The following is a 25095-nucleotide window of genomic DNA, read 5'->3' as shown; positions in this document are numbered from 1 at the left end:
TGCATATGCATTAAATAGAAAGAACAATAAGTTGCATGTGAGAAAAAGTGTGAGAATATTTAAAAACTTGTAAAAATATTAATTTTCTGTTGTAAACTATTTTATTAATTATTTGTTGTAACCTATTTTACAGAAGGGAGAGAGAGGGTGTGGCGGGGAGAGAAAAAAGGTTGAGGAATTTTTGTGGTACTTGCTTCCATCATCTGTGCCTTTATATAAGTGAATTGGATAAAATTTCTTGCCCTACAAGTAACACACTCATAAATGGATGACATCTTCGTGTATCTTAAATACAATCTACTAATAATTTTACACAATCACACATGTGCTATAATTAATACTACAACATTTTTGAAATGTTTGAGATTACTCTGATTCTAAACGTTACAAACTTTAGAATAAATATTAGCAACTTTGTTTCCAAGATTACTAATATATATAACTCCACTATACGTTTGTCGATAATAAATATATTTATATTTTTTACTACAGATGTACAAGATTGTTGATTTTTTAGTTTCAGTGATGAGTTTTTTTTTGCTCGAATTTCAGTGGTGAGTTTGTTAAAGGAAGTCTCACTAATATAGGCATGAGGATGATAAATATTTATCGTGAATTCGATAATAATTTATCTGTTGGCCCATTATTATCGTGCATGTTAATTTGTTGTGGCAAAAATATTTTATATATTTTCCATTAAAAAACACAAGAGAAATCAGGCTACACAATAATTAAAATAAAAAAATGCCTATTAAAAAAAAAACGCCCATAAAATGTGCCAATTAATTACATCATCACTTAAACTATATTGCTCCTAATCCAAATACTAATAGTTGGTCTTTGAGTTTTTCTTGTTAGTGAAACAATTTACCTAATAAATGTTTTATCCTTTTTGGATTAAATTTATTTTATTTGGATTCAATATCCTTTATCCTATCATTCTGTAAAATTTATTTTAACTACAGCTTAATCCGCTCATGTATATAAATTTAGCATGTGGATAAGACCAAAATTTTGACCTTTGTCAATTTAAAAATAAATAAATAAATAAATCCTCAACCAGCTTAAGTAGTTAAATTAGATACAAAGAAGAAGAGTCAAACTGAAAGTCCTACCCAGTTACAATTTCAAATTTTTAAGTAGCAAAACCTTCAAAGAAGTTCTATTGGCTACAGATACAGAGATCAATTAAACTCAAACTCAAACTCTAATCAAATCCTTTTATCTTTATTCTCCTTATCTAATTTAACAACTTAGGGTTTTGTAAGTCTGCGGAGGGTTATAAATATTACCTCTCATCCACCATTCTTTCACGTTGTTGTATATCTCTGAGTTTTCTCTTCTTGTTTTCGTTATTTCCAGTTAGCTTTTGCTTTTTAAGTCAGTTTTGAGTAGATAGTAAAGGGTAAGCAGGCTACAATGGCTGGAGACGGTATAGCTACGATAACGAAAGGTGGAAAAGAATACCCCGGCAAACTCACTGGTAGGGTTCTTCTCACATGTATGGTGGCAGCTACCGGTGGTTTGATTTTTGGCTACGATCTTGGAGTCTCAGGTACATATATAACATGTTTTACGTTTATGAATCCTTAAACTTCCAGATTATATATCACGCCATTGTTATATAATATGAGCTGTTGATTTTAAGTTTATGCAGCAACGTTTAGCGTCCTGTTATCAACGTTTTGAATTATCATATCGGAATATATTTTTTCTTCAGCTTCAATCATAAAAGATACCAACAATGCACTATACGAGAAAAACTTTTTAAACAAATTAAACACAATCAACCGAAATCACAGATAGCTTCAAAAAGTTTAGAACTGCATGCCCTGAATTGTTCAATTGGAAAATTAGCCGACTGTACCTATATATCCACACACTCAAACTTGTTCACATATAGTTTTGATTTTGTGTTCGTATAAATTAATTAAAGTATCTGACATTGATTATTATGCAGGTGGTGTGACATCGATGGATTCATTCCTGAAAAAGTTTTTTCCAGCGGTTTATAGCAAAGAATCCTCGGTCAAGCCTTCCGACAATCAGTACTGCAAGTTTGACAGCCAGATGCTGACGCTCTTCACATCGTCACTGTATGTAGCTGCTCTGGTTTCATGTGTTTGTGCATCAACTATAACCAGAAAGTTTGGTAGGAGACGTACAATGTTTTTGGGTGGAGTTCTCTTCTTGATTGGTGCACTCCTCAATGCTGGCGCTCAATACCTTTGGATGCTTGTTGTCGGTCGAATACTCCTCGGTTTTGGCATTGGATGTGCCAATCAGGTACATTATAAATTATGCTTTAATTTTTTTCTTTCTAAGTTTAGTATGATCGAGTTCCTTAATGTGGTCTAAATTCAATGTTTTTTTTAATGTTACTTAATTTTATCTTAAGTTTTATTTAATTGTTTCAATTTTTGTGTGCAGTCTGTGCCGATCTATGTCTCTGAGGTAGCCCCATACAAATACCGTGGTGCTTTAAACATGATGTTCCAATTGTCAATCACTATTGGAATACTTGCTGCGGGTGTCATAAACTATTTCTTTTCTGAGATCAAAGGAGGTTGGGGATGGCGTTTGAGTTTGGGCGGTGCTGCAGTCCCTGCAATTATGATCATGATCGGCGCATTAGTTTTACCGGAAACTCCAAACTCCTTGGTTGAGCGTGGTAAGAATGAGGAAGCCAAAACTCAGCTCCTCAGAATCAGAGGCGTTGACAATGTTGACGAGGAGTTTGATGACCTAGTTGCGGCCAGTGGTGCATCCAAGTTGGTAAAAAACCCCTGGAGAACCTTGTTGACCAAGAAATACAGACCTCAGCTTGTCTTTGCACTTGCAATTCCTGCCTTTCAGCAACTCACCGGAATGAATGTGATCACATTTTATGCCCCCGTCTTGTTCAAAACAATGGGATTTGGAGGTAGCGCTTCTCTCATGTCCACCGTGATTACCAACGCTGTTAATGCCCTAGCCACCCTTGTTTCAATTTTCACTGTCGATAAGGTTGGAAGGAGGGCCCTTTTCATTGAGGGTGGTGCTCAAATGTTCATCACTCAGGTTAGTTCCTTTTCTCTATGTTGTTCATATTTTTTCTTTTCCACATACAAAATAATTTAGCTGTGTTCTATTCTTTTTCTGGCATTAATAGGTGATTATTGGAATTGTAATTGCTCTTAAATTTGGGATTAGTGGCAACCCTGGTGTATTGTCTAAGGGGTTTGCTGATGGCTTGGTGGCCTGCATCTGTATATATGTTGCTGGATTTGCTTGGTCTTGGGGACCTCTAGGATGGTTGGTGCCAAGTGAAATCTTCCCCCTTGAAGTAAGGTCAGCTGCTCAATCCATCAATGTCGCTACCAACATGATCTTCACCTTCGCCATAGCTCAAGTTTTCACCACAATGCTTTGCCACTTGAAGTTTGGTTTGTTCTTCTTCTTTGCGTTCTGGGTTGTGATCATGAACGTTTTTATTTACAAGCTTTTGCCAGAAACTAAAGGTGTTCCGATTGAAGAAATGCATACTATTTGGCAAAAGCACTCCTTTTGGAAAAAGTATGTCATTGAAGACGAAGGTATTGCCATGGTCAAGGGAGGACATAACGTCTAGACCTTTGCTCAGCTTTATTGTAGGATTTATTTTTAAATTTTTGTTTAGTATGAGGTTTAATTTCACTTTGGAACATTTTGTTGGATATTTATTGGGTTTATTTTCTGTAAGTTTTTTTCTAGTGAAATAATATTGGTTACTTGTTAGAGAGGTTTATTTGTTTATTGGTTCAAATGGTAGCATGCCATTGATGACCAATGGCCGAACATTATGAGGCCTACGCAATTCTCTTTGTAAAACAATCACAGAGTATGTGCAAATATTGTTTCTCTGTTTGATTAATAAGTGGTTAAAATTTTGATTAATATCATTGGTTAAAATTTTGGGTTTAGTTGGTTTTCACTGGATTGACCACAAAGTGATCCTTTTAACTGTTCATCTAAGTTCAATATGTTAAGCTCTAAATTCATTCTGTTAAGCTTATGAGTATAATGATTGCACGCAAAGTGACCTGTTCTATTAACGAATTAACCATTTCACCAATTAAAAACAATTTGTCAATTTATTTAAAACGTTCAACTAGCAAAGATGTTAGTGACTGATGAGCACGATGAGCTTCGCATTCAAAAACAAGGAACTGAGAGGGTCGTGGAGGGAGGTGAGGGATCATGTAGTCGTTGAAGGTAAGTCGAAGGAGGGATCGGGGTTTTCATTTTGACGAAATTACAAAATCACCTTTGTTAACGGATATATAACAGTTTCGCGGGTGGATCCTAACCCAACCATTATCAACCCGAACCGTTAAGAACAACCAAATTATTGATTTTGGCGGGTGATTTGGTTTGGTGAACGGATTGGTGCAAATTGTTACATCTAATTGATGGTACATCCAGGATCCCGTTCATAAATTAAAATACATTACCCCCACATGTACCACCCGGTAATTTATTGAAACAAAAATCAGATAGTCATTTCCATAATAAAAAATCATATACGCATTGTTAATGTTTGGGACAAAAAGTGACTGTAAACTGTTGCAAATTTTTTTTTAATGACGGTAAATAATTTATACTAAATTTATCTAAACCATGTAGAGGGCATTAGTTGAACCGGGATTGCAGTGAGTTGAAGAAAGAAAACCCTATCTAAAGTAATCTCAACAATTTTTCAGTACGAAAAGCACATTAGTGAAAAAGTAGGTATGAACTTTTTTCCACAGGAAGCATCCACCACAAGACAGAATAGTTCATGTTGCTTCGAAGTATAAGATTTTTAACCATAAGATCTTAGTCATTGTATTTTTTTACGAATATTCTATCAGTTAAAAATCCTATAGCGCCATAGAAAATCACCCAAGGGACGTAGCATGTCAAGAGTCTAATTGTCCCAAGAAAACAGAAGAAATAAACATGATCAAACAAATATATACATGTGAAATTTTGGTTAAATCAAGATGCTTGCAAAACCTTCTGAAACTTAGAATCTTCTCATTTTATTCTCCCATCAGGTCCAATATTTCTTTTGCTTCATGGGAAATTCCTCTATAGTTGTCGAATACCCGTCAGCTATATATACCCCATGGCTTTGCTCGAAGATAGCATCAATGAGGGAAAGAGTACCTTAACATTTATTATTGTTCAACTGCTATGGCGGCCTCCTCTGTACGAGGGGGCCTCCATTTCCGATCAAATGTACCCCTTTCCACAACATTTTCCTTTGGGAGCTTCTTCAGCTTCTCATCAATGAGCTCCATCAACTCTTGCAAGCCAACTCCCATTAAGGCAGATGTTCTTACATGTGGACCGGACTGAACTGGTGATTGCACTTGCTTTTCTGCTCCCCAGTCCTTAGGATATTCACTTTGTTGGTCATCCGTAGTTTTCAAGGCTGAACATGACCCACCTCGCCCCCAAGGATCTTCGACATCTTCTGATGCCAACCAACCATCAGAGTAATCACCTTCTTGGTCATCCACAGCTTCAAGATTCTCTGATGACAGATCATTTTCTGATCCTGAGAACTCACATTCCATATCTTCTTCTCCTGAGAATTTGCTAGTCTCACCATCTTCACCGTCAACAAGACACTCATTAAAATCTGCACCGTCCTCCTCATGGTCAATCTGAGGAATTCCAAAGGATACAGATGAATGCATCAGCGTTTTTTTTTTTTTTTTTTTTTTTTACTTTTAGTTCCATTTTGGTAAGTTTACAAGTGGAGAGACCAACAATACCTTATTCCAAACTTCTATCATGTTTTCAAGCTTTTCCTTGGATACGCCAATTTGTTCAAGAACTTGTAATACAGTTGATCGATGCTCATCAAGATTAGGTGCCGTACAATCCAACACATGCTGAAAGGATACATAAACATTTATTAGATGTGACAGTATTAATTAGCCCAAACCCGAAATGTTAATCTCTCTGCTGCTGTGTTTTATCTCTATTTCATATCATATCTGATGATGTACAATACCACACAGAAGCTCAGAAACATATCATTAGCGGGAAGTTGATCACATCGTATTAATATGTATCATAAAATTTATTTCAAACGTACATGGGGAAAAACCCAAAATGAAAGGCAAGTAATTAATCGTACCACAAGCAGATCAGCTTCCACAACTTCTTCTAAAGTTGCATGAAATGCTTCCACTAGCTACAAAAGTAGTTTCTATGAGCAATGAACAGCATTAGTGATAAGACACAAAATAAGTAAAGTAGTTTGGACATGCTTCTATATACCTGCACTGGCAAATCTGATATAAATCCGACCGTGTCACTCACGAGCACTTTCTTCCTGAAGATTAGATACTCAGAATAAGCGCAAAAATTGTTCTAGAAAATCATCCAAGAAACAATACATTATCAAAATTCCAAAATACAACGAACAAGAAGTAAAGTTATCATTGCCGGTTACCCTGAAGGAAGAACAACACTTCTCAATTTTGGATCAACTGTAGCAAACAATCTGCAAACAGACCACATCTTTGTCAAGATTTTAAAACCCAACATCAAGGCTTAAAATACATATGGTTATACATGAATAACATGTTGTGTGAGTGGAATATATTACCGAGAATCACTGTACAGATCACTGTTTGAGATGGCACTAACTAATGTAGATTTCCCCTATCACAAGAAGTGAGAATTAAATGTTTAGATAATTGGTGCAAATTGAACAAGAAACAAATACAGTTGGTTAGACCACATACAGCATTTGTATACCCAACAACAGCAACAGTAGGTAAACCTTGACCATAAGATCCTCCATGATTCTTGCGACCAGCGCGTTGCACAGCTCGAGTACGACGAACATCTTGAATTTGCGATAACAGACTATTTCTCCTTTCTGAAATTCTGAGATTATAGTCCAGTTAGGTGGAAGCACATATGCAATAATAGTCATTTAGACTCCACACCTAGATCAATAGCACTCTTATTTATATATAAGAAAAGAAGAGTAGCGACAAAACTTTGAGCTTTAATCTAGAAAAGAAAAGAGATACCGAAATGAAACAAGTCAAAAAGAAAAAAAAAAAGAAAAAGGAACAAGTAAAAAGAAAGAAAATTGTATTAGTTGGAATCTAGTGGTTGATATAGGCAAAAGACCGTTTGATAATGAATTGGCTGAAATATCACATAACACAAATTTTAGTAGGAGTAACTTGTCAAACCTATGCAGTTATGAAAAGCTAGTGCTTTTTCTTCATAAGCTCAAAGAAATAGCCACTTGCAGTGAAACTTCCGTAAAACTAGAGCATTCAGAAATAAAGAAACAGAACATATTAGAGTCAAGGAATGAACCTTCGTCGTTGAAGCTGAAGTTCAGTTTCTCCTGCACCACTAATGAAACCACGTCCCCCACTTCCTCTCCTGCAATCAAGACCTATCTAGTCAAAATCTTCTCTAAGTATGGACCGAACAACTAAGTAAATAAATTCTTTGGTCTACTTAATTTTTTCAAATTTAGACAAAACATTACCCTCGGGCACTAACAACTTCAGCTTCTCCATCCATTCCAAAAGTAGAGCGTCCAGCTTTGCCACGCAGTCGTACAAGTCTTGTTTTCTTATACATTAGAGCCGCTAATTCAGCCTGTAAAATAAAATAAAAAAAGTGCCATAGCTCCTTCAAAGCTCTTCACCTTCACTAAAATACTAACTCCTTAACCAAAGATAGCACCAATACCTGTAGCTTTCCCTCCTTTGTGCAGGCATGAGCATTGAATATCTCTATTATAAGACCCACGCGGTCCAACACCGCCTTTCCCAAAATTTTCTGCCATTCAAAACAGCATTACTAAAGTTAATACCATTTTTCAATTTTCATCATATACACTTTGGTGTGGGACAAATAAGATCCAATTTTTCTCGGGCACGAAGAAAAACTGAATACGCACAATTCACTTGCCTCCAAATTCCTCTGCTGAATCCCAGACAGAATTGTATTTATAAATACAGCATCCACTTCACCCTGTTAAGACTACACAAATTTAGAGCGATAGTCTACACTAAATTAATCTAAACTACGTGAGGCAATAAATAACTTCTCAAACATTCCACAAATACAAATGTGATCAAAACTGATCAGAAAAACGAAACAAAACAAAAAGAAAGCTCTTACCTTTTGCTCCACAGCGTTCAGATGGCATTTCACAACATCCAAAGTCCCTTTTCCAAAATATGTATCTGCAAAATCCAAAATTTAATCAAATGGGGTTTACCATTTACATCATACATTGAAAAAAATAAAATTAAAAATAAGGACAGACCTGCGCGGGTTTGGCGTCGAACAATGGGGTTTTGAACAACAACATGGGGAGGAATTTCCTTATCGAAAAAATCGATATCAAAATACCCATCTCGCTGTTCTTCAAGCGAATTGGCGAGGCAGAGAGCTTCGTTGAGCTTGGCCTGCAAGAAGGTATCGGGGCGGAGGCGGGGCTGGACGACGAAGAGCTTGGGAGGGACTGTTGGATCTCTGTTGAAAACCGAAACGGCCTCGGTTTTTTCCTCCTTGTCTTGCTTCGACGAGGAGGAGGAGGAGCCGAAGGAGTGGGAAGTCGGAATCGAAGGCGGTGATGGGGTTGGGTTTGGCGTGGAAGTTGAAGTGAGAGGGGTTAGGGTTTGGGAGAAGGACCTCAGAGGATTCCGCGAGAGAGAGATGGTTCTCAGCATTTGAACCCTGTGAAATTTCCAGCTGCTGCTTCTTCTTCGATTGGAAAAAACCGCTGTGCTTTGAGTTTGATCTGCTGAAGTGAGCTCTGGTGAGGAAGACGGTAGTTGGGCCTATTATTTGGGCCAAGAGAAACCACATAGGAAAGGAAGTTGGGCTCTTTATGATTGTTTCATCTCTCATGATTCGGCTCATAAATCTCATGAAATGCTTGTGTCTTTTTGTAATGCATGTTTTGTAATATTATTTATTTTATTAACTTTCAATTTACATTAAGTCGAGTTAAACATAATCTTGAGCTAGTTTAGAAAACAAGCCCAACCATGCCAAGCAAAAGCTCAAGTTCGATTTACCAAGGAGCTGAGTTTGGTTATATGTTTTATGAGCTTGGCCAAGCTTGAGCACCAATAATATCATCTTATCAACATTGGCGTAACATAGCACAGTTGAATCTATTTGACATATCTATGTTCGGTAGACGCCTAACATAATATAGAGCAACAAATTATCCAAACTAGAAATTGTTAACCGTTGTCTTAATTTTAGCTTTTCACTTAATAACATGGTTTTGCTCGACAAATTCCCAATTTTTTGTCACTTAAGCCTTATTTTTATTTTCTTTTTTGTTTCATTTTATATTTTGAATTGTATAAGAAAATCAATATATATATATATATATATATATATTTTTTTTTTTTCTTTTTTAAAAAAAAAACCTTTGCTCAGTGAAATACCAACATTTCACCGCGTAAACCTTTTTTATTTTTATTTATTTTTGATATTTGAATAGTAAAATTTTTTTTTTCCTTTTCTTATTTCTAAGAAAAAGTACTTTGTGGGGCAAAATATACTTTGTCACCTAGACCCTATTTATTTTGTATTTCTTAAATTGTAAAAATATATTTTCTTTTTTCTTTTTTAAAAAACCTTGTGGGACGAAATCCTAATTATTTTCTTTTTTATTTCATTTTATATTGTATATTGGATAAGAAAATACTATTTATTTTCTTTTTATTTCATTTTATATTTTAAATTATAAATGATAATCATTACCCTTTTTTTTTTTCAAAACCTTTGTGCGATGACATCCCAATATTCTGTCGCCTAAGTCCTATTTATTTTCTTTTTGTTTGATTTTATATTTTAAATTGCAAAAACAATCATTTCCTATTTTACTTTTTGAAAACCTTTTATTTTTTTATTAATTTATATTTTAAATTTATAAAGATTTAAATTTTTTTTTTAACTTTGAGCGACAATATCATAATATTTCGTCCGTAAGCCCTATTTATCTTCTTTCTTATTTAATTTTATATGTTAAATTGTAAACAAAAATTATTTTATTATTTGAAACACTTTCTACAGTGAAATTCTAATATTTTCGTAGCTCAAAACTTATGAGAATTGTCACAGCTCGTCTCGAAAGATTTTCTCTGATGGTGTGAAATGTCTAATTTACTCTTAAACGTTTGTGGTGTTGTGTGGTTTAAATTGTGTTGAGGACCAATTATTTTCTTTCCTAAATTTTTGGACCCAATTAGAACTAAATTTTTTCCTAGTTTTGGTTGGTGACATGCTGGACCACACACCCACACACACACCCAATCCCGTTGACCCTATTTCTCTCTCATCCCTCTCGGTTTTTCTCCATTTTACGTACAATACGTACGGACAAACCTCAAACCAAGAAATTTCTTCATGGATCGAGGTTTTTGAAGTCACCTTCGTGTTCCTTGTGAGCTCAGGAACACATTTATACCATTTTTAGATCGTGAAGACCTCATTTTCCCAAGAACCCAGTTTTGGGTTACTGTTCATGCACTCGTGATTTCGAAGTTTTTAGGAGATTTTAAGCTGCTAAGAAGCTTTAGGACGTCTTCGTGAAGCTCGGAGAAGAAAAACGAAATGTTTTGGACGTCGGGAAGTTGAGTTTGACAAGTTTCAAGTTCGGCCGGAATATCGAGGTTTCTCCGGCGAAATCCCTTGGATTTCAAGGCTTGAAAGTGGTAAGGTTATGTTCTTCTAGTCCTAAGCTTCATTTTGGTACAAATTTCATGAGTTTTGGTGGGAAAATGAGCGAGATATTGAGGTTTTAAACTTTCCAGTTTCCGACGATCGTAGAGGGGGCCAGCACCAGACTTCGGCGAACCAAGGAAAAAGGAGTCAAAGTTGACAGAATATTCTGACGCCGTCAGGTAACTTTAATGGCATATTCTAATTTTTGACGGAATATTCCCTAACGCCGTTAAGGAAACCGTTTGGTGTGCCAGGCACGAGCTTGCGCGTGAGCCGCGCGTCTGGTCATGCCTTGGCCGCGCGTGGGGGCATGTGGGGTCACGAAATTTTTTTCTAAAAATATCGGGATGTTCCTGAGGTTGAGTGGATCATGGTGGCATATTCAAATACCCCATTTGAGCAATGTATGAGAAGTTATTTCCTAATTTTGTGTATGTGCTTTAAATAACGTTTATTCAGTTATTTCGCATATAGGTGAGACCTATCCTGAGGACAAGCGTCATCAATCGAGGCTCGGGGGCTACGACCCTTTGACATATCAGTGAGTGGGCTTTTGGTTTTCCGTATATACCTATATACTTGATATTTTTTCCCAGAAAATGAATTTGAATGATTATACGTTTTGAAATGCCATGCAAAGTATCTGTCTATTTTATTATGCATTAGTAGTTGCATATATTGATGATTGGTCCTGCAGACGCACAGGTAAGTACCAGGTAAGTTCATAAATTAAAGATAGGAGATTGCTTCAGTTATGTGAGATATGATGTGATGTATTGAGAGCTCATAAACCTGCACCCCGGTGTTAATGCTCCTGCCCGGAGTTAGGGCATAGTTTTTAGAGGTATAAAATTGTTAAATTAATATATATAATTATTATAGTTTATTCCTACTTTTATTAAGTATAACATAATCCACTAGTGTAAATATTTTAAATTGAAGATCGAATTCATTCTTTGTATTCATATAGGGTCAAGGAGTGTAGCCGTAAAAAATCATCAAAATCGGAGTTAAAATAACCATTAAATCGTGATTTTCATTTTATAACCGTTGAAAAGTTTTGTTATGTTGCTTGATCTCTGAATGTTTGTTTTTTGCAATTTTTGGCGTATGCGATCTCGAACTATATACAAACATGTTTGACGGTTGGATCGTTGAAACTAGTTTCGTAAAATGCATGTATCTCATCAAAACAATAGATTCACTAACACTTAAAAGTTTATTCATACTTTCATTAAGTATAACATAAGATTTTTTTGTATCCACTAGTGTAAATATTTTAAATTGAAAATCGAATTCAATCATTGTTTCATATAGGGTCAAGGAGTGTAGCTGTAAAAAATCATAAAAATCAGATTTAAAATGACCGTTAAATCGTGATTTTTCTTTTTATAACCGTCGAAAAGTTTTGTCCCGTTCTTTGATCTCTGAATGTTTGTTTTTTGTAATTTTTGGCGTATGCGATCTCGAAGTATATACAATCATGTGTGACGGTTGGATCATTGAAACTAGTTTCGTAGAATGAGTATCCCATCAAAACAATAGATTCACTAATACTTAAGAGTTTATTCATACTTTCATTAAGTATAACATAAGATTTTGTGGTATCTAGTAGTATAAATATTTTAAATTGAAGATCGAATTCATTTATTGTATTCATATAGGGTCAAGGAGTGTTGCTGTAAAAAATCATCAAAATCAGAGTTAAAATAACCGTTAAATCGTGATTTTTCGTTTGTAACCGTCGAAAAGTTTTGTCCCGTTACTTTATCTCTGAATGTTTGTTTTTTGCAATTTTTGGCGTATGCGATCTCGAAGTATATACAAACATGTTTGACGGTTGGATCATTGAAACTAGTTTCGTAGAATGAGTATCCCATCAAAACAATAGATTCACTAATACTTAAGAGTTTATTCATACTTTCATTAAATATAACATAAGATTTTGTGGTATCCACTAGTGTAAATATTTTAAATTGAAGATCGAATTCATTCATTGTATTCATATAGGGTCAAGGAGTGTTTCTGTAAAAAATCATCAAAATCGGAGTTAAAATAACCATTAAATTGTGATTTTTCGTTTATAACCGTCGAAAAGTTTTGTCCCGTTACTTTATCTCTGAATGTTTGTTTTTTGCAATTTTTGACGTACGCGATCTCGAAGTATATACAAACATGTTTGACGGTTGGATCATTGAAACTAGTTTCGTAGAATGAGTATCCCATCAAAACAATAGATTCACTAATACTTAAGAGTTTATTCATACTTTCATTAAGTATAACATAAGATTTTGTGGTATCCACTAGTGTAAATATTTTAAATTGAAGATCGAATTCATTCATTGTATTCATATAGGATTAAGGAGTATAACTAGAAAAAATAATCAAAATCGGAGTTAAAATAACCGTTAAATCGTGATTTTTCGTTTTATAACCATCGAAAAGTTTTGTTTGGTTACGTGATCTCTGAATGTTTGTTTTTTGTAATTTTTTGTTGATACGATCTCGAAGCATATACAAACAAGTTTGACGGTTAGATCGTTGAAATTAGTATTGTATAATTCGTATCTCATCAAGTTCAATGGTGTATATATATATATATATATATATATATTTATTTATTAAGTAGATTTAAATCTATTTATTTTGTACGTATAATTGACCGGTACACAGAGTAGTACATCACGTGTCATTATAAAAAGGGGTGTGATATCCACACACCCCATTTTACTTCTCACACACCCTTCTAATTTTTGACCGTAGGATCGGATGAATTGAAGAAGATCAACGGACAGAAATTAACAAGGGGTGTGTAAGAAGTAATTTGGGGTGTGTGGATAGCACACCCCTATAAAAATAGTGGGATATGTCATATGTATGATAAAAAGTTAATAACTTAAAAAAAAAAAAAATTCTCACCACTTTTATTAATTTTCATTTTTCCCTCCCTTCTTTTTCTTCAAAGGGTAGCAGACTATCCATCTTTCCCTTTCTTTTTTTGTTTCATTTTCAGCTTTTCTTATAATTTTCATTTTTCCTTCCCTTTTTCTTCAAAGGGTGCGGCAGGAAAGGAATGGAATTATGGAATCAATGGATGCATATTAATTAATAATTATTATAGTTTTTATAAAATTTAATTTAAAATTTAATATATATATATATAATTATTATAGTTAATATTTTGGGGGTATAATTATTATAGTATATATAATTATTATAATTATTATATTTAATTTAATATATATATTATAGTTTTTAGGGGTATAAAATTGTTAAATTAATATATATATATATATAATTATTACAGTATTTTTTTAGGGTTATAAAATTATAAAATTAATATTCTGCTTTTCGTGTATCGTGTTACCCACGTGTATACCCGAATCAACCCGTTATCTTAATAGGTGCTTATTGGGTTACCCGATAACGACCCGATTCGTTATCGTGTCGACCCAAACACCCGTTAATTTCGTGTCGTTCGTGTAGGGTTATCGGGTCGTGTCAGGAATTGCCAGGCCTAGTGGTTCCGACTCGTAGGTGACCCGCGATTATTCTTACAGCCTTCACGTGATCGTAGCACTAGAGCATATTTATTTTACACCTACTCTTGTCATACAGACCACTTTAGGTGGTTCCGACTCGTGTGCATGATTTAATTGGATATGATTGAGATTGGTTATGAGCTATATACTCAGCCGTGCAGATTGAGTTAGAGAGATTTTGCTGATGTGAAATTTGACATTGATATATTTTGCCTGGATTACTTATAGCATTGCATTGAGATACTTTGGCATGATATACTTCTATGGATTTTCATCTTGAGTATGATTTCTGATACAGCTTATTATTATTATTATTATTATTTTCTGGGAAATTATACAGGTTTTACGGCAAGGGGTTAGAACTTTTGAGAAATGAAATGATTTTGAAAAGCTTTGTTTTTGCCCACTCACACTTTTTGTTTTGCGCCACTCCAGGTTTTAGGTAGAAGTGCTTTGGTGGATCACGAGGATTTCAACGGGGGTTCTGACAGAACATCATAAATGTAGGATCACCCTTGAGTGTTGTATAATTAGCACTTGTCCTGCTTGACTGCACTTAGGCCATTTATGCTCTGGTTGTGTATTTCACACTTAATCTCGCTCTGGCACCTTATCTTATCTAGTACTCTAGTTGATTTGGTTTTTGTTTATTTGTAATTCCTTATATCTCTATTGCTTCCGCATTCTGCACATGGCTATGTCACCCTCACATGATGGCCAACATGCCCTGATTTAGGTCGGGGTGTGTCAAGAATGAAAAAGATGAAAAAATAATCATATTTATAATATAAAGTTGTTTCTTTTATTTTATATTATATTTTATTTTCAAAAGTTCATCATGTTTTTGCATAGACGATCTTAAGGACAATACTAGTGCATATTAGACGGGACATGAATGATGTAATTCTAATTCTGATTTACAAAAGTCTAGAACATATAGGTGATAAAATGTAATTCAATTAATTAATGATTAACATTTACACATAGTTCAACCAACATTTGTAGTTTGCCAATTAACTCCTCCACAATTTTCTCAATGTATTTCTCTATTCTCTCACCTTTCCTCTTTCTTTCCCTCTCTCCAAATCTGACCATCTCCTTCTCTATCATTCTCTGTCACACTCACTATCTCCTCTCACTCACACTCAATCTCTCATCTCTCTCACTCTCACTAACTCACTCGTTCCTGTCTCTTTCACACTTCACTATCTTCTGTCTCCCTCTCATAGTCTCTCATATCTCTGTCTCTCACTCACTCTCAATCTCACCAAAAGGTATTTTCTCCCAAAATTTTAAGTTTTTTTCATTAATATGAGTTTTTTGAGTTGATTTTGAGTTTAGGGGTAGGGTTTGGGGTCGGGTATAAAGTGAGGGGTGGAGTTTAGGGTCAGATTTTGGGTGGGGGTGGGGTGGGGTGGGTGTAGGCTTTAGGTTCGGGTTTGGGGGTGGGGGTGGGGGTGGGGGTGGGCTCTTGGGTTGGGTTGGCTTCGGGGGTCGGGTGTGGCCTTGAAAGGTTGGGTTCTACGTAAGTTTTTTGTTTCAAAGTATATGGAAGCTTTTTGTTTCAAAGTATAGTTGCATAGTAAATTAGGTTTAGATTATAATTTGGTTGTTCTTGTAAATGTTGGTTGGTTGCTTGAAATAAATTGATATAAATGTTCACAACTTATGATGAATGTTATATTTTAAGGGAAGGTTCTGCCGATTTTTTATTTTTTTTATAATTTTATGTTGGTTCTTGGTTATTTGACCATGACGTTATCGCACCATATCCCCCCCCCCCAACCAGAATATTATTAAGATTTTACTTTATTATGTTTCTATGTACACTGTTAATATAATATATCATTGAGAAGCTGATCACTATTTCTTATAAGTAATTTTATTTTAAAAATGTTAATTAAATTAAATTAATTTAGAAATTATATCCATACAATTATATTATATTACAAATTAAACTAAAAAATCTTGCGCTACCAAATATTTCGCCGTGTAAACATTTAATATAACTAAACTAAAACAAAAAAATATAATAAAATAAAAATTTGAAAAAACTTTGAGCGACAAACTATTTCATCGTGCAAAAGGTTAATATAATTAAATTAAAATAAAAATGTAAGAAATAAAAATTCGAAAAACCTGGAGCAAAAACATATTTCGTTGCGAATTTGTCATGCAAAATATTAATATGATTATATTAAAAAATAAAAATTCAAAAACTTGGTGCGACGAAATATTTCGTCAGATAAAGTGCCTTTACGCAACAGAGTCTAAACTTTTGTCGTGCAAAGCTTTGCTTCTCGACCTTTGCCTGACCAACTATGCATGGCAAATATTTCGTCAGGCAAAACCTTGAACGACGAATTTTGACTTTTGTGAGACGAAGGGAGCTTCATTGGGCAAAGTGTTTTTTTAGTAGTGAATTTTGAAATTTTGTCGTGCAAAACTTTGCTCCTCAAACTTTGCCAGACCAACCATGAGCGACAAATATTTTGTCGGGCCAAGTGTTTTTTTTGTAGTAGTGTATTGCAAAATCTAGAGTGCATGCATAAATGTTTATTAACTATTAATGCTCCAACTAACTAGTGTTATGCTTTAGTGATATTTCTCTTCACTTGTGAGTCAGATGTCTCAAACTTGACTCAAATGGATGATGAGTAGACTTTAATATTTGTGTTGAGTCCAATATCGAACTATGACTAACTTGCTGTATGGTTTAGACCAAATCTCCCCTAAATAGAATATTTTTGTATAGACTATTTGCATTACAGGCTCCTAGCATCTTTTGTTTCTTACTTAATAATTTACCCTTTTGTTTTTAAAATGGAATATTCGAATTTGTATAAAAAGATGAGTTCTCTGATTTGAAAGGAGAAAAAAATTCTAAAGTTTCCCAAACTGAATGCATTCTAAGAGCTGGCCTGACACACCCCGACCTAAATCGAGGCATGCTGGCCGTCACGTGAGGGTGACGTAGCCATGTGCACAATGCGGAAGCAATATTAATATAAAGAAATGGGAATAAATAAAAACCAAACTGACTAAAACACTAGATAAAAATAAGTGCAGAACGAAGTTAAGTGTGACTAAACATAACCAGAGCATAGGTATCCTAGGTGCAGTCCAGCAGGACAAATACTAACTATACAATATCAAAGATGGTCCTACATTAGTGATAATCTGTCAGAGCTGCCGTGAGTTCCTCGTAAGCCACAAACGAGCACTCCTAACTAGAACCTAGAGGGGCGCAAAACAGAAAGTGTGAGTGGGTAAAAACAAAGCTTTTCAAAACCATTTCACTATCAAAAGTAGTAACCCCTCGTCGTAAAACTTATATAATTCCTAGAAAATAGCATATACGATTATATCTCAAAATCATATTCAAAATAACAAATCCACCGTATATACCATGTCAAATCTCATAAAGAAATAAGTAAGCCAGGTGTAATAAATCAATATAAAATAGTATACTAGCCAGAGTCACCTAAGGTGACCTATACGGCTGGGTCCATAACTCATCAATCAAATTCTGCACATGAGTCGAAACCATTTAATGTGGTATGTACGATAGGCTAGGTGTAAATAAATACGCTTAAGTGTTACGGTCACGTGAAGGCTATGCGAAATATCGCAAGTCACCTACGAGTCGGAACCACCTAAAGTGGTCTATATGACAGGCTGGCACCTGCCTTGGATCCAAAATGAGTGTGTGGTACGGGAGGTGAACAATCACATGAAAGCTAGGCCCTATCCTCGGGCGGAGCACTAACACCAAGGTGCAAGATAATAAGCTCGAAATACACCTCAACACTAATATATTCACTAGCATCAATATACTCACTTGAAGCTTCCATGAGCGTCGAGCAACAATATATATATATATATATATATATATATATATTAATGCACAATTAAATATAGAGAGCATTTGACATGGCATTTCAAAATATAAAACCATTTAATTAAGTTTTCTGGGAAAAAATACCAAGTATATAAATATATACTGAAAACCAAAAGCCCACTCACTGATTTGTGGAAGGGTTGTAAGGCCATCTCCAACCGAAGGGTTTAGAGGGCCAGAGGGCCGAAAATAGCCCCGAAAACCGTCTCCAACCGAGGGCTAGGCCAAAGGGCTATGGAATCTAAGAGGGCCCCACAAAATCGGAAAGGGTTGGAGGGCTGGAGGGTGATGCGAAAATTATCTTAACACACAAATTTAACCCTCTTTTGACAATTGTAGTACAAGTATAAGTAGGGATCGTTCTAGACCGGGGATTAGGAGGGCTTGCTAATAACTCTAAACTGACTCAAAAACATAAAACTAAATTTAAAAACACTTAACAAGACTCACAAGACTCAAAGCAAACTTAAAATACTCAAAACAGCTTAAAAAACCAAATAAACTTAAACTAGACACTAGAAGTGACTTTTGGACGAAAATTGACTTTTACTTGAATCAAAACACTTAAGAACACAAACTAAAACAGATTTGAAACACTTTGAAACAAGAAACTAAAAGGGGGGTTTTGATTTGGATGAAGTTGAAACAAACAAACAAGTATGAAAAATTAGACAGATTGTAAAACAAATGTGAGAAATAAGATGATGGATGAGATAGCTAGAGGCTTTTTCTCCACACATGACATGTATGCAAATAACTCGATTTCCAGTTACTACTTCATTGAATTATGAATGATAATGCTCCAAATTAACCGTGAAATCACTAGTTAACTCTCATATTTTCCTTGTTTTATTGGATTGGATGACATCATTCGACAACCCAAAATATTCTTCTAAAGTTCCCTACATGACATCATAATAGAGATACAATCAAAGATCATTACGTTTAATGAAAATCATAAGCATTGACAAAGCACTTGAAACTATGACATCATGTCACTCATGCTAGGAATTGAACTTAACACGATCGTTTATAAGCGACCTTCACTACATGTGAATATAAGTTTGTAACGATTATGTGAAACTTCCTTATATTCTAGCAACGAATTTATGCATGCCAATTAAGTGTCGACCCTTAATTAACAAATACAAATAAGTTATCAATCAAATAGTTAAGTCAATTGCATTCACGATTCAAGAATTCATAACTGGAATTTATCAAATTATATTGCACACATAATCATGGCTTTGAAATCACCCTAGCTAAGAGGGGTTTAGCCACTCATATTTACAACAAAACGAAAGGAAATGAATTTAAACATTAGAAACAAAAGAAAGAAAACACTTAAACGCTCTAACGATCCAAGTTGGACAACAAGCACGTCCAAGCACTTTCCTTCCCTTCCTTTGCTACGGCACAAGATGTTGGTGAGTGTTTGAAGGTTTGTTTGTATGGAGGAATGGATGTGTTTGGATGAAGGTTGTGTTGAAAATGGGAGTGAATGATCTAACAAAGTATGAACTAAATTTATGTTACACACACTTCCTTTTATAGAGGAAGTGTATGGCAATGGAGGGGAACATGGAGTGGTGTAGCAATTGAGTGCAATGATGCATGAAATCTGAAATGATGGAGGGAACAAGGAATGGTGTAGCAATTGAGTGCAATGATTAAATGTAATGATGCATGAAATCTAAAATGATGGAGAGAACAAGGAATGGTGTAGCAATTCAGTGCAATGAGTGGTGTTTGAAATGATTCAAAGGTGAAAGTGAAGTGATGATGCAAAGCATGGGGGTAAAATGGAGTGGTGTTGTAGCTAGAGAACATGAATGATTGTGCACATGGTAGAGAAAGGAAAGGGAGGTGGAATGATGCAACAAATGAGTCAATGGAGGGAACATGGATGATGATGCACGGCATAGGAATCCAAAGGGAGTGTAATGGTGGTGCACGGCAATGATGGAAAGGTGAATGGTGGAGTGACACCCCTTTGTGGCTGAGCTCTTTGTCCTTTTTACATTAATTTTTCTTTCTCTTTAACACATTCCTAACCTCTTTAGTCTTCAATTTCGTCCATCCATCTTGCTCCATGCATGTGCTATTCATTCCAAGCCCAAAACTGCTCCAAAATGCATCAAAATGCATCTTATTGCTTCATAAGGCATATGGACCTACAAACACATGAAAATAGCTTAAAATACATAATTAACTAAGAAATAACAACATAAATGCATGAGAACAAGCTAACTCAATCGTATAAATATGCTCCTATCAGGGGCTGGCTAGAAAAAATGGAAATCTTGTCGGTTCTAACCGACATGAATTCTTTGAATTTTTTTTGAATAGTTTTATTATTATTTTTTATTTACAAAAAATTTCCTATAACTTCTATTTTTCATATATTTTTTTAAATTCTATTTTTTTTCCTATAACTTTTATTTTACAAAATTTGTTTCATATTTTTTTTAAAATTCCATTTTTTCCTATAACTTCTATTTCACAAAATTTGGTTCGTTTTATTTTAAATTCTATTTTTTTCTATAACTTCTATTTCACAAAATTTTTTTCCTATTTTTTTTAATTCTATTTTTTTCCTATAACTTCCTAAGCCATTAGACAACATTAAATTAAATTAAGTAACATGAAACAACATTAAACAATATGAAACAACATTAAATAATATTAACCAACATAAAAAAAACATTTAACAACATAAAACTTAAACAACATTTAAGTTGTAGTTTTTAAATAATAAATTATGTTTGGCCCTTTGGCTCTTGATTGGAGACGGTTTTCTGTGACATGGCTAAAACGAGCCATCTGGCCCTTTGGCCCTCAGTTGGAGACGGAGGCAAATATGGCCCTGTAATGTTCATTAAAATATTAATATCTAGGAAGGCCAGAGGGCTAAAACGAGCCCTCTGGCCAGCCCTCGGTTGGAGATGGCCTAACCCCCGAGCCTTGCTTGACTGCGCTCGTCCTCAAGATAGGTGTCATCTATATGCAAAATAACTATTTAAACGTTATTTTCAAGCACATTAACAAAACTAAGCAATAACTTCTCATACATTGCTCAATTGGGGTATTTGAATATACCACCGTGACCTGCTTAACTTCAGGAACATCCCCATATTTTTAGAAAAAAATTTCGATGTCCCACGCACCCTTACGTGTCGGCCAAGGCACGGGTAGACGCACCTCCCACACGCACTGACAGATTCCCTAACGGCGTTAGGGAATATTCCGTTAAAATATAGAATATGCCGTTAAATATACCTGACGCCATTAGCATATTCCATCAAAGTTGACGAAATATTCTCTTCCTTCGACCTTGGTTTACCGGAGTCCGGCACCGATGACCTCTGCGATTGCCGGATTCTGGAAAAACTTAGAATTTCAATATCTCATCCATTTCTAAACTAAAATCCATGAAATTTTCACCAAAATGAAGCTTAAAACAAGAGGAACAAAACCTTACCACTTTTAGGTCTTAAAACTCAAGGGATTTCGCCGGAAAAATCTCGATAATCCAGCCACCCCTACAGCTCGATGAACTCGAGTTTCCTGACGTCCAAAACACTTCAAATTTCTTCCCTAAGCTTCGTAAAGACATTCTAAAGCTCTTTAGAACCTTATAACTCAATGAAACCTCCGCGATCATGATGGGGTCACTGTGCACCTCTTCGGGGTTGTTGGTTTCTTAGGTTTTTTGCCACTAAACAAGGAACTAAGGGTATAAGTGAGTTTGTGAGGTTATGAGGAAGATGATGATGGTGTCCACTAGCTCGATTTACGAATGAAGAGGCTGGTTGGCAATTGACCATATGGGTTGTACATAAATGGAAGAAAATCGAGAATGAGAATGAGCGAGGTCAACGCACGTGTGAGTATGTGTGACTATGCCCGGATTGGGCACACCTATAACCTAACTCAACCTCCAATTGGGTTACCAAAATTAAATCTAACAACCTTACTAATTTCCTATAGGTTCCAAGGAAATAAAACCAAAGATAATAAGTCCATTTCCTTAGCCCAATTTACAGATTTACAACTTAACACCTAAGGGAAAAATTGTCATTCCACGCTAGTGAGGACAAAATATTCCATATATCGGGACGGGCTGTCACAACCTACCCCTCTTAAGAAAATTTCATCCTCGAAATTTCATACAATAACATACAACCCACTAATAACCATAAAATAAGTGTGGATACATTTCCTTCATAAGATCCTCTGTCTCCCAGGCAACTTCCTCCATTGAGTGATTCATCCACAAAACTTTCACTAAGCGCACGGTCATATTCCTCAGAACTTTGTCTTTCCAATCCAAAATCGTCAATGGCTCCTCATCATAAGTCAAATCTGGATGAGGTATCACCTGTGATGGATCAGAGATATAATGACGAAGCATGGAAACATGAAAAACATCGTGCACTTTAGACAACTCCGGAGGCAACTCAAGTCTGTAAGTAACCTTATCGACATGCTCGGTGATCTGATATGGTCCGATGTACCTAGGAATTAACTTACCCTTTTTGTTGAACCTGACTACACCTCTCCACGGTGATAGCTTCAAAAACACCCAATCACCAACTTTATACACTCGATCAGTGGCATGCCTATCTGCTAGACTCTTTTGTCAATCCTGGGCCGTTTTTAGGTTAGACTTAATTACCTGAATATTCTGAGTAGTCTCCTCTACAATCTCAGGGCCCACTAAAACTCTTTCACCAACCTCTGGCCAACATAAAGGTGAACGACAAGACTTTCCATAAAGTGCCTCAAATGGTGACATACTAATACTCGAATGGTAGTTGTTATTATATGCAAACTCCATCAAATCTAACCGATGATGCCAAGCATCACCAAACTGCAATGCCGAAGATTTTAGTATATCCTCTAACGTCTGAATAATCCTCTCAGATTGTCCATCAGTCTGAGGATGATATGCCATACTATAAAGTAACCTCGAACCAAGAGCCTCCTGAAATGCCATACAGAACTTAGAAGTAAATCTAAGATCTCGATCCTAGATAATACTAACTGGAACTCCATGGTAATTAACAATCTTTGATATGAACAATTCAGCTAATCGGTTTAAAGAATATTTCTCCCTCACAGGAATAAAATGTGCTGACTTAGTAAGCTGATCAACTATCACCCAAATGCCATTATAACCATTTTGTGTATGAAGAAGCTTGTACACAAAATCCATAGTAATATCTTCCCACTTCCATTGTGGAACGGGAAGTGGCTACATCAATCCAAATGGTTTTTTCCTTTAATCTTTGACCTGTTGACAAAATGGCACACCTACTTACGTACTCAGCAATTTCCCTTTTCATACCCAACCAATAATACAATGGTCAAATAGTATGATACATTTTAGTACCTCTATGATGCATCACATATGTCGAACAATGCGCTTCATCCAAAATTTCTTTCTTTAAGTCCGCATTATTCGGCACATACATTCTTCCCTCCTGCATAAGCATGCCATCCGATTCTCTAATTCTTAGATCTTTCTTTTTCCCATCATTTCTTGCTTGAATTAATTCCTGGGTTTCATCATCATTCATCTGAGCCTCGAGCACTTGATCAATTAAAATTGGTCTAACCTGAATATTAGCAAGGCTTCCTCTCGATTTTCCACCCCTAACTTCACTTCAGTGGACCTTAAATCTGCAAGAAAAGGAAAATGACAAGTGTACAAAGCATTAATTCTCGCTTGAGGCTTCCTACTAAGTGCATCTGCCACCACATTTGCACGACCTGGGTGATAATCAATCGTGCAATCATAATCATTAAGCAACTCTATCCATTTTCATTGTCGAAGATTAAGATCCCTTTGAGTGAAAAGATACTGAAGACTCTTATTATCTGTAAAAATCTTACATTTTTCACCATAAAGGTAATGTCTCCACATCTTCAAGGCAAAGATAATAGCTGCTAATTTAAGATCATGAGTAGGATAATTCATCTCATGAGGCTTCAACTATCGCAAAGCATAAGCAATCACCCTACATCAACACACAACCTAGACCATTCAAGGAAGCATCACTGTAGATCTCAAAATTACCACTATCATCTGGAAGTGCTAAAACAGGTGCATAAGTGAGACAATACTTCAACTGCTGGAAACTCCGCTCACAGTTATCTTCCCACTCAAATTTAACATCTTTTCTAGTCAATCTTGTCAATGGTAAAGCCATAACGGAAAACTCCTTAACAAACCGTCTATAATAACTAGTTAGGCCAAGAAAACTCCGTACCTCAGTGACAGTTCGTGGTTGCTCCCAATTTTCAATAGTCGCTATCTTTTGAGGATCCACCAGAATACCCTGAGCTGATATAACATGTCCAAAAAATGCCACTTGATCTAGCCAAAATTGGAACTTTCTAAACTTGGCATACAACTGGTGTTCCCTCAATTTCTTCAACACCAAAGTAAGATGTCGAACATGCTTTGATTTCGACTTAGAGTACACCAGAATATCATAAATAAAGACAATGACAAAACTGTCTAAATATTGCTGGAATACTCGATTCATCAAATCCATAAAAGCTGCAGGTGCATTAGTCAACCCGAATGGCATCACAAGAAACTCATAATGACCATATTGAGTCCTAAAAGTTATCTTAGGGATATCCTGATTTTTGATCTTCAATTGATAATAACCAGACCTCAAATCAATCTTAGAAAACACATAGGCACCCCGAAGCTGATCAAATAAATCATCTATATGCGGCAGCGGATAACGGCTTTTAATCGTTACTCGATTTAATTGCCTATAATCAATACATAGCCTCAAAGTCCCGTCTTTCTTCCTCACAAATAACACCTGAGCTCCCCAGGGTGAAGTACTAGGCTGAAGAAAACCCTCATCAACTAATTCCTGCAACTGA

General features: G+C 35.5%; 2 protein-coding genes across 2 annotated transcripts; one reads left to right on the top strand and one right to left on the bottom strand.

Annotated features, from left to right (window-relative positions):
- The first annotated feature begins 1319 nt into the window (after window positions 1-1319).
- Window positions 1320-3758, top strand: LOC126611253 (sugar transport protein 1-like). The gene is made up of 4 exons (XM_050279462.1): window positions 1320-1555; window positions 1961-2286; window positions 2431-3060; window positions 3152-3758. Exons 1-4 carry the CDS (start codon window positions 1420-1422, stop codon window positions 3608-3610), a joined length of 1551 nt encoding a protein of 516 aa, XP_050135419.1. The 5' UTR covers window positions 1320-1419; the 3' UTR covers window positions 3611-3758.
- A 1043-nt stretch (window positions 3759-4801) lies between these two features.
- Window positions 4802-8816, bottom strand: LOC126611244 (GTP-binding protein At3g49725, chloroplastic). The gene is made up of 13 exons (XM_050279453.1): window positions 8324-8816; window positions 8176-8240; window positions 7963-8025; window positions 7741-7830; window positions 7535-7647; window positions 7357-7425; window positions 6765-6909; window positions 6626-6681; window positions 6470-6520; window positions 6295-6349; window positions 6152-6208; window positions 5784-5903; window positions 4802-5672 (listed from the first exon to the last, which is right to left on the bottom strand). Exons 1-13 carry the CDS (start codon window positions 8727-8729, stop codon window positions 5181-5183), a joined length of 1782 nt encoding a protein of 593 aa, XP_050135410.1. The 5' UTR covers window positions 8730-8816; the 3' UTR covers window positions 4802-5180.
- Between the last annotated feature and the right edge of the window lie 16279 nt (window positions 8817-25095).

This window comes from Malus sylvestris, chromosome 2 (assembly GCF_916048215.2).
Source record: "Malus sylvestris chromosome 2, drMalSylv7.2, whole genome shotgun sequence".
In the NCBI taxonomy this organism is placed as follows: Eukaryota; Viridiplantae; Streptophyta; class Magnoliopsida; order Rosales; family Rosaceae; genus Malus; species Malus sylvestris.
This window is presented reverse-complemented; position numbering and strand designations above follow the sequence as displayed.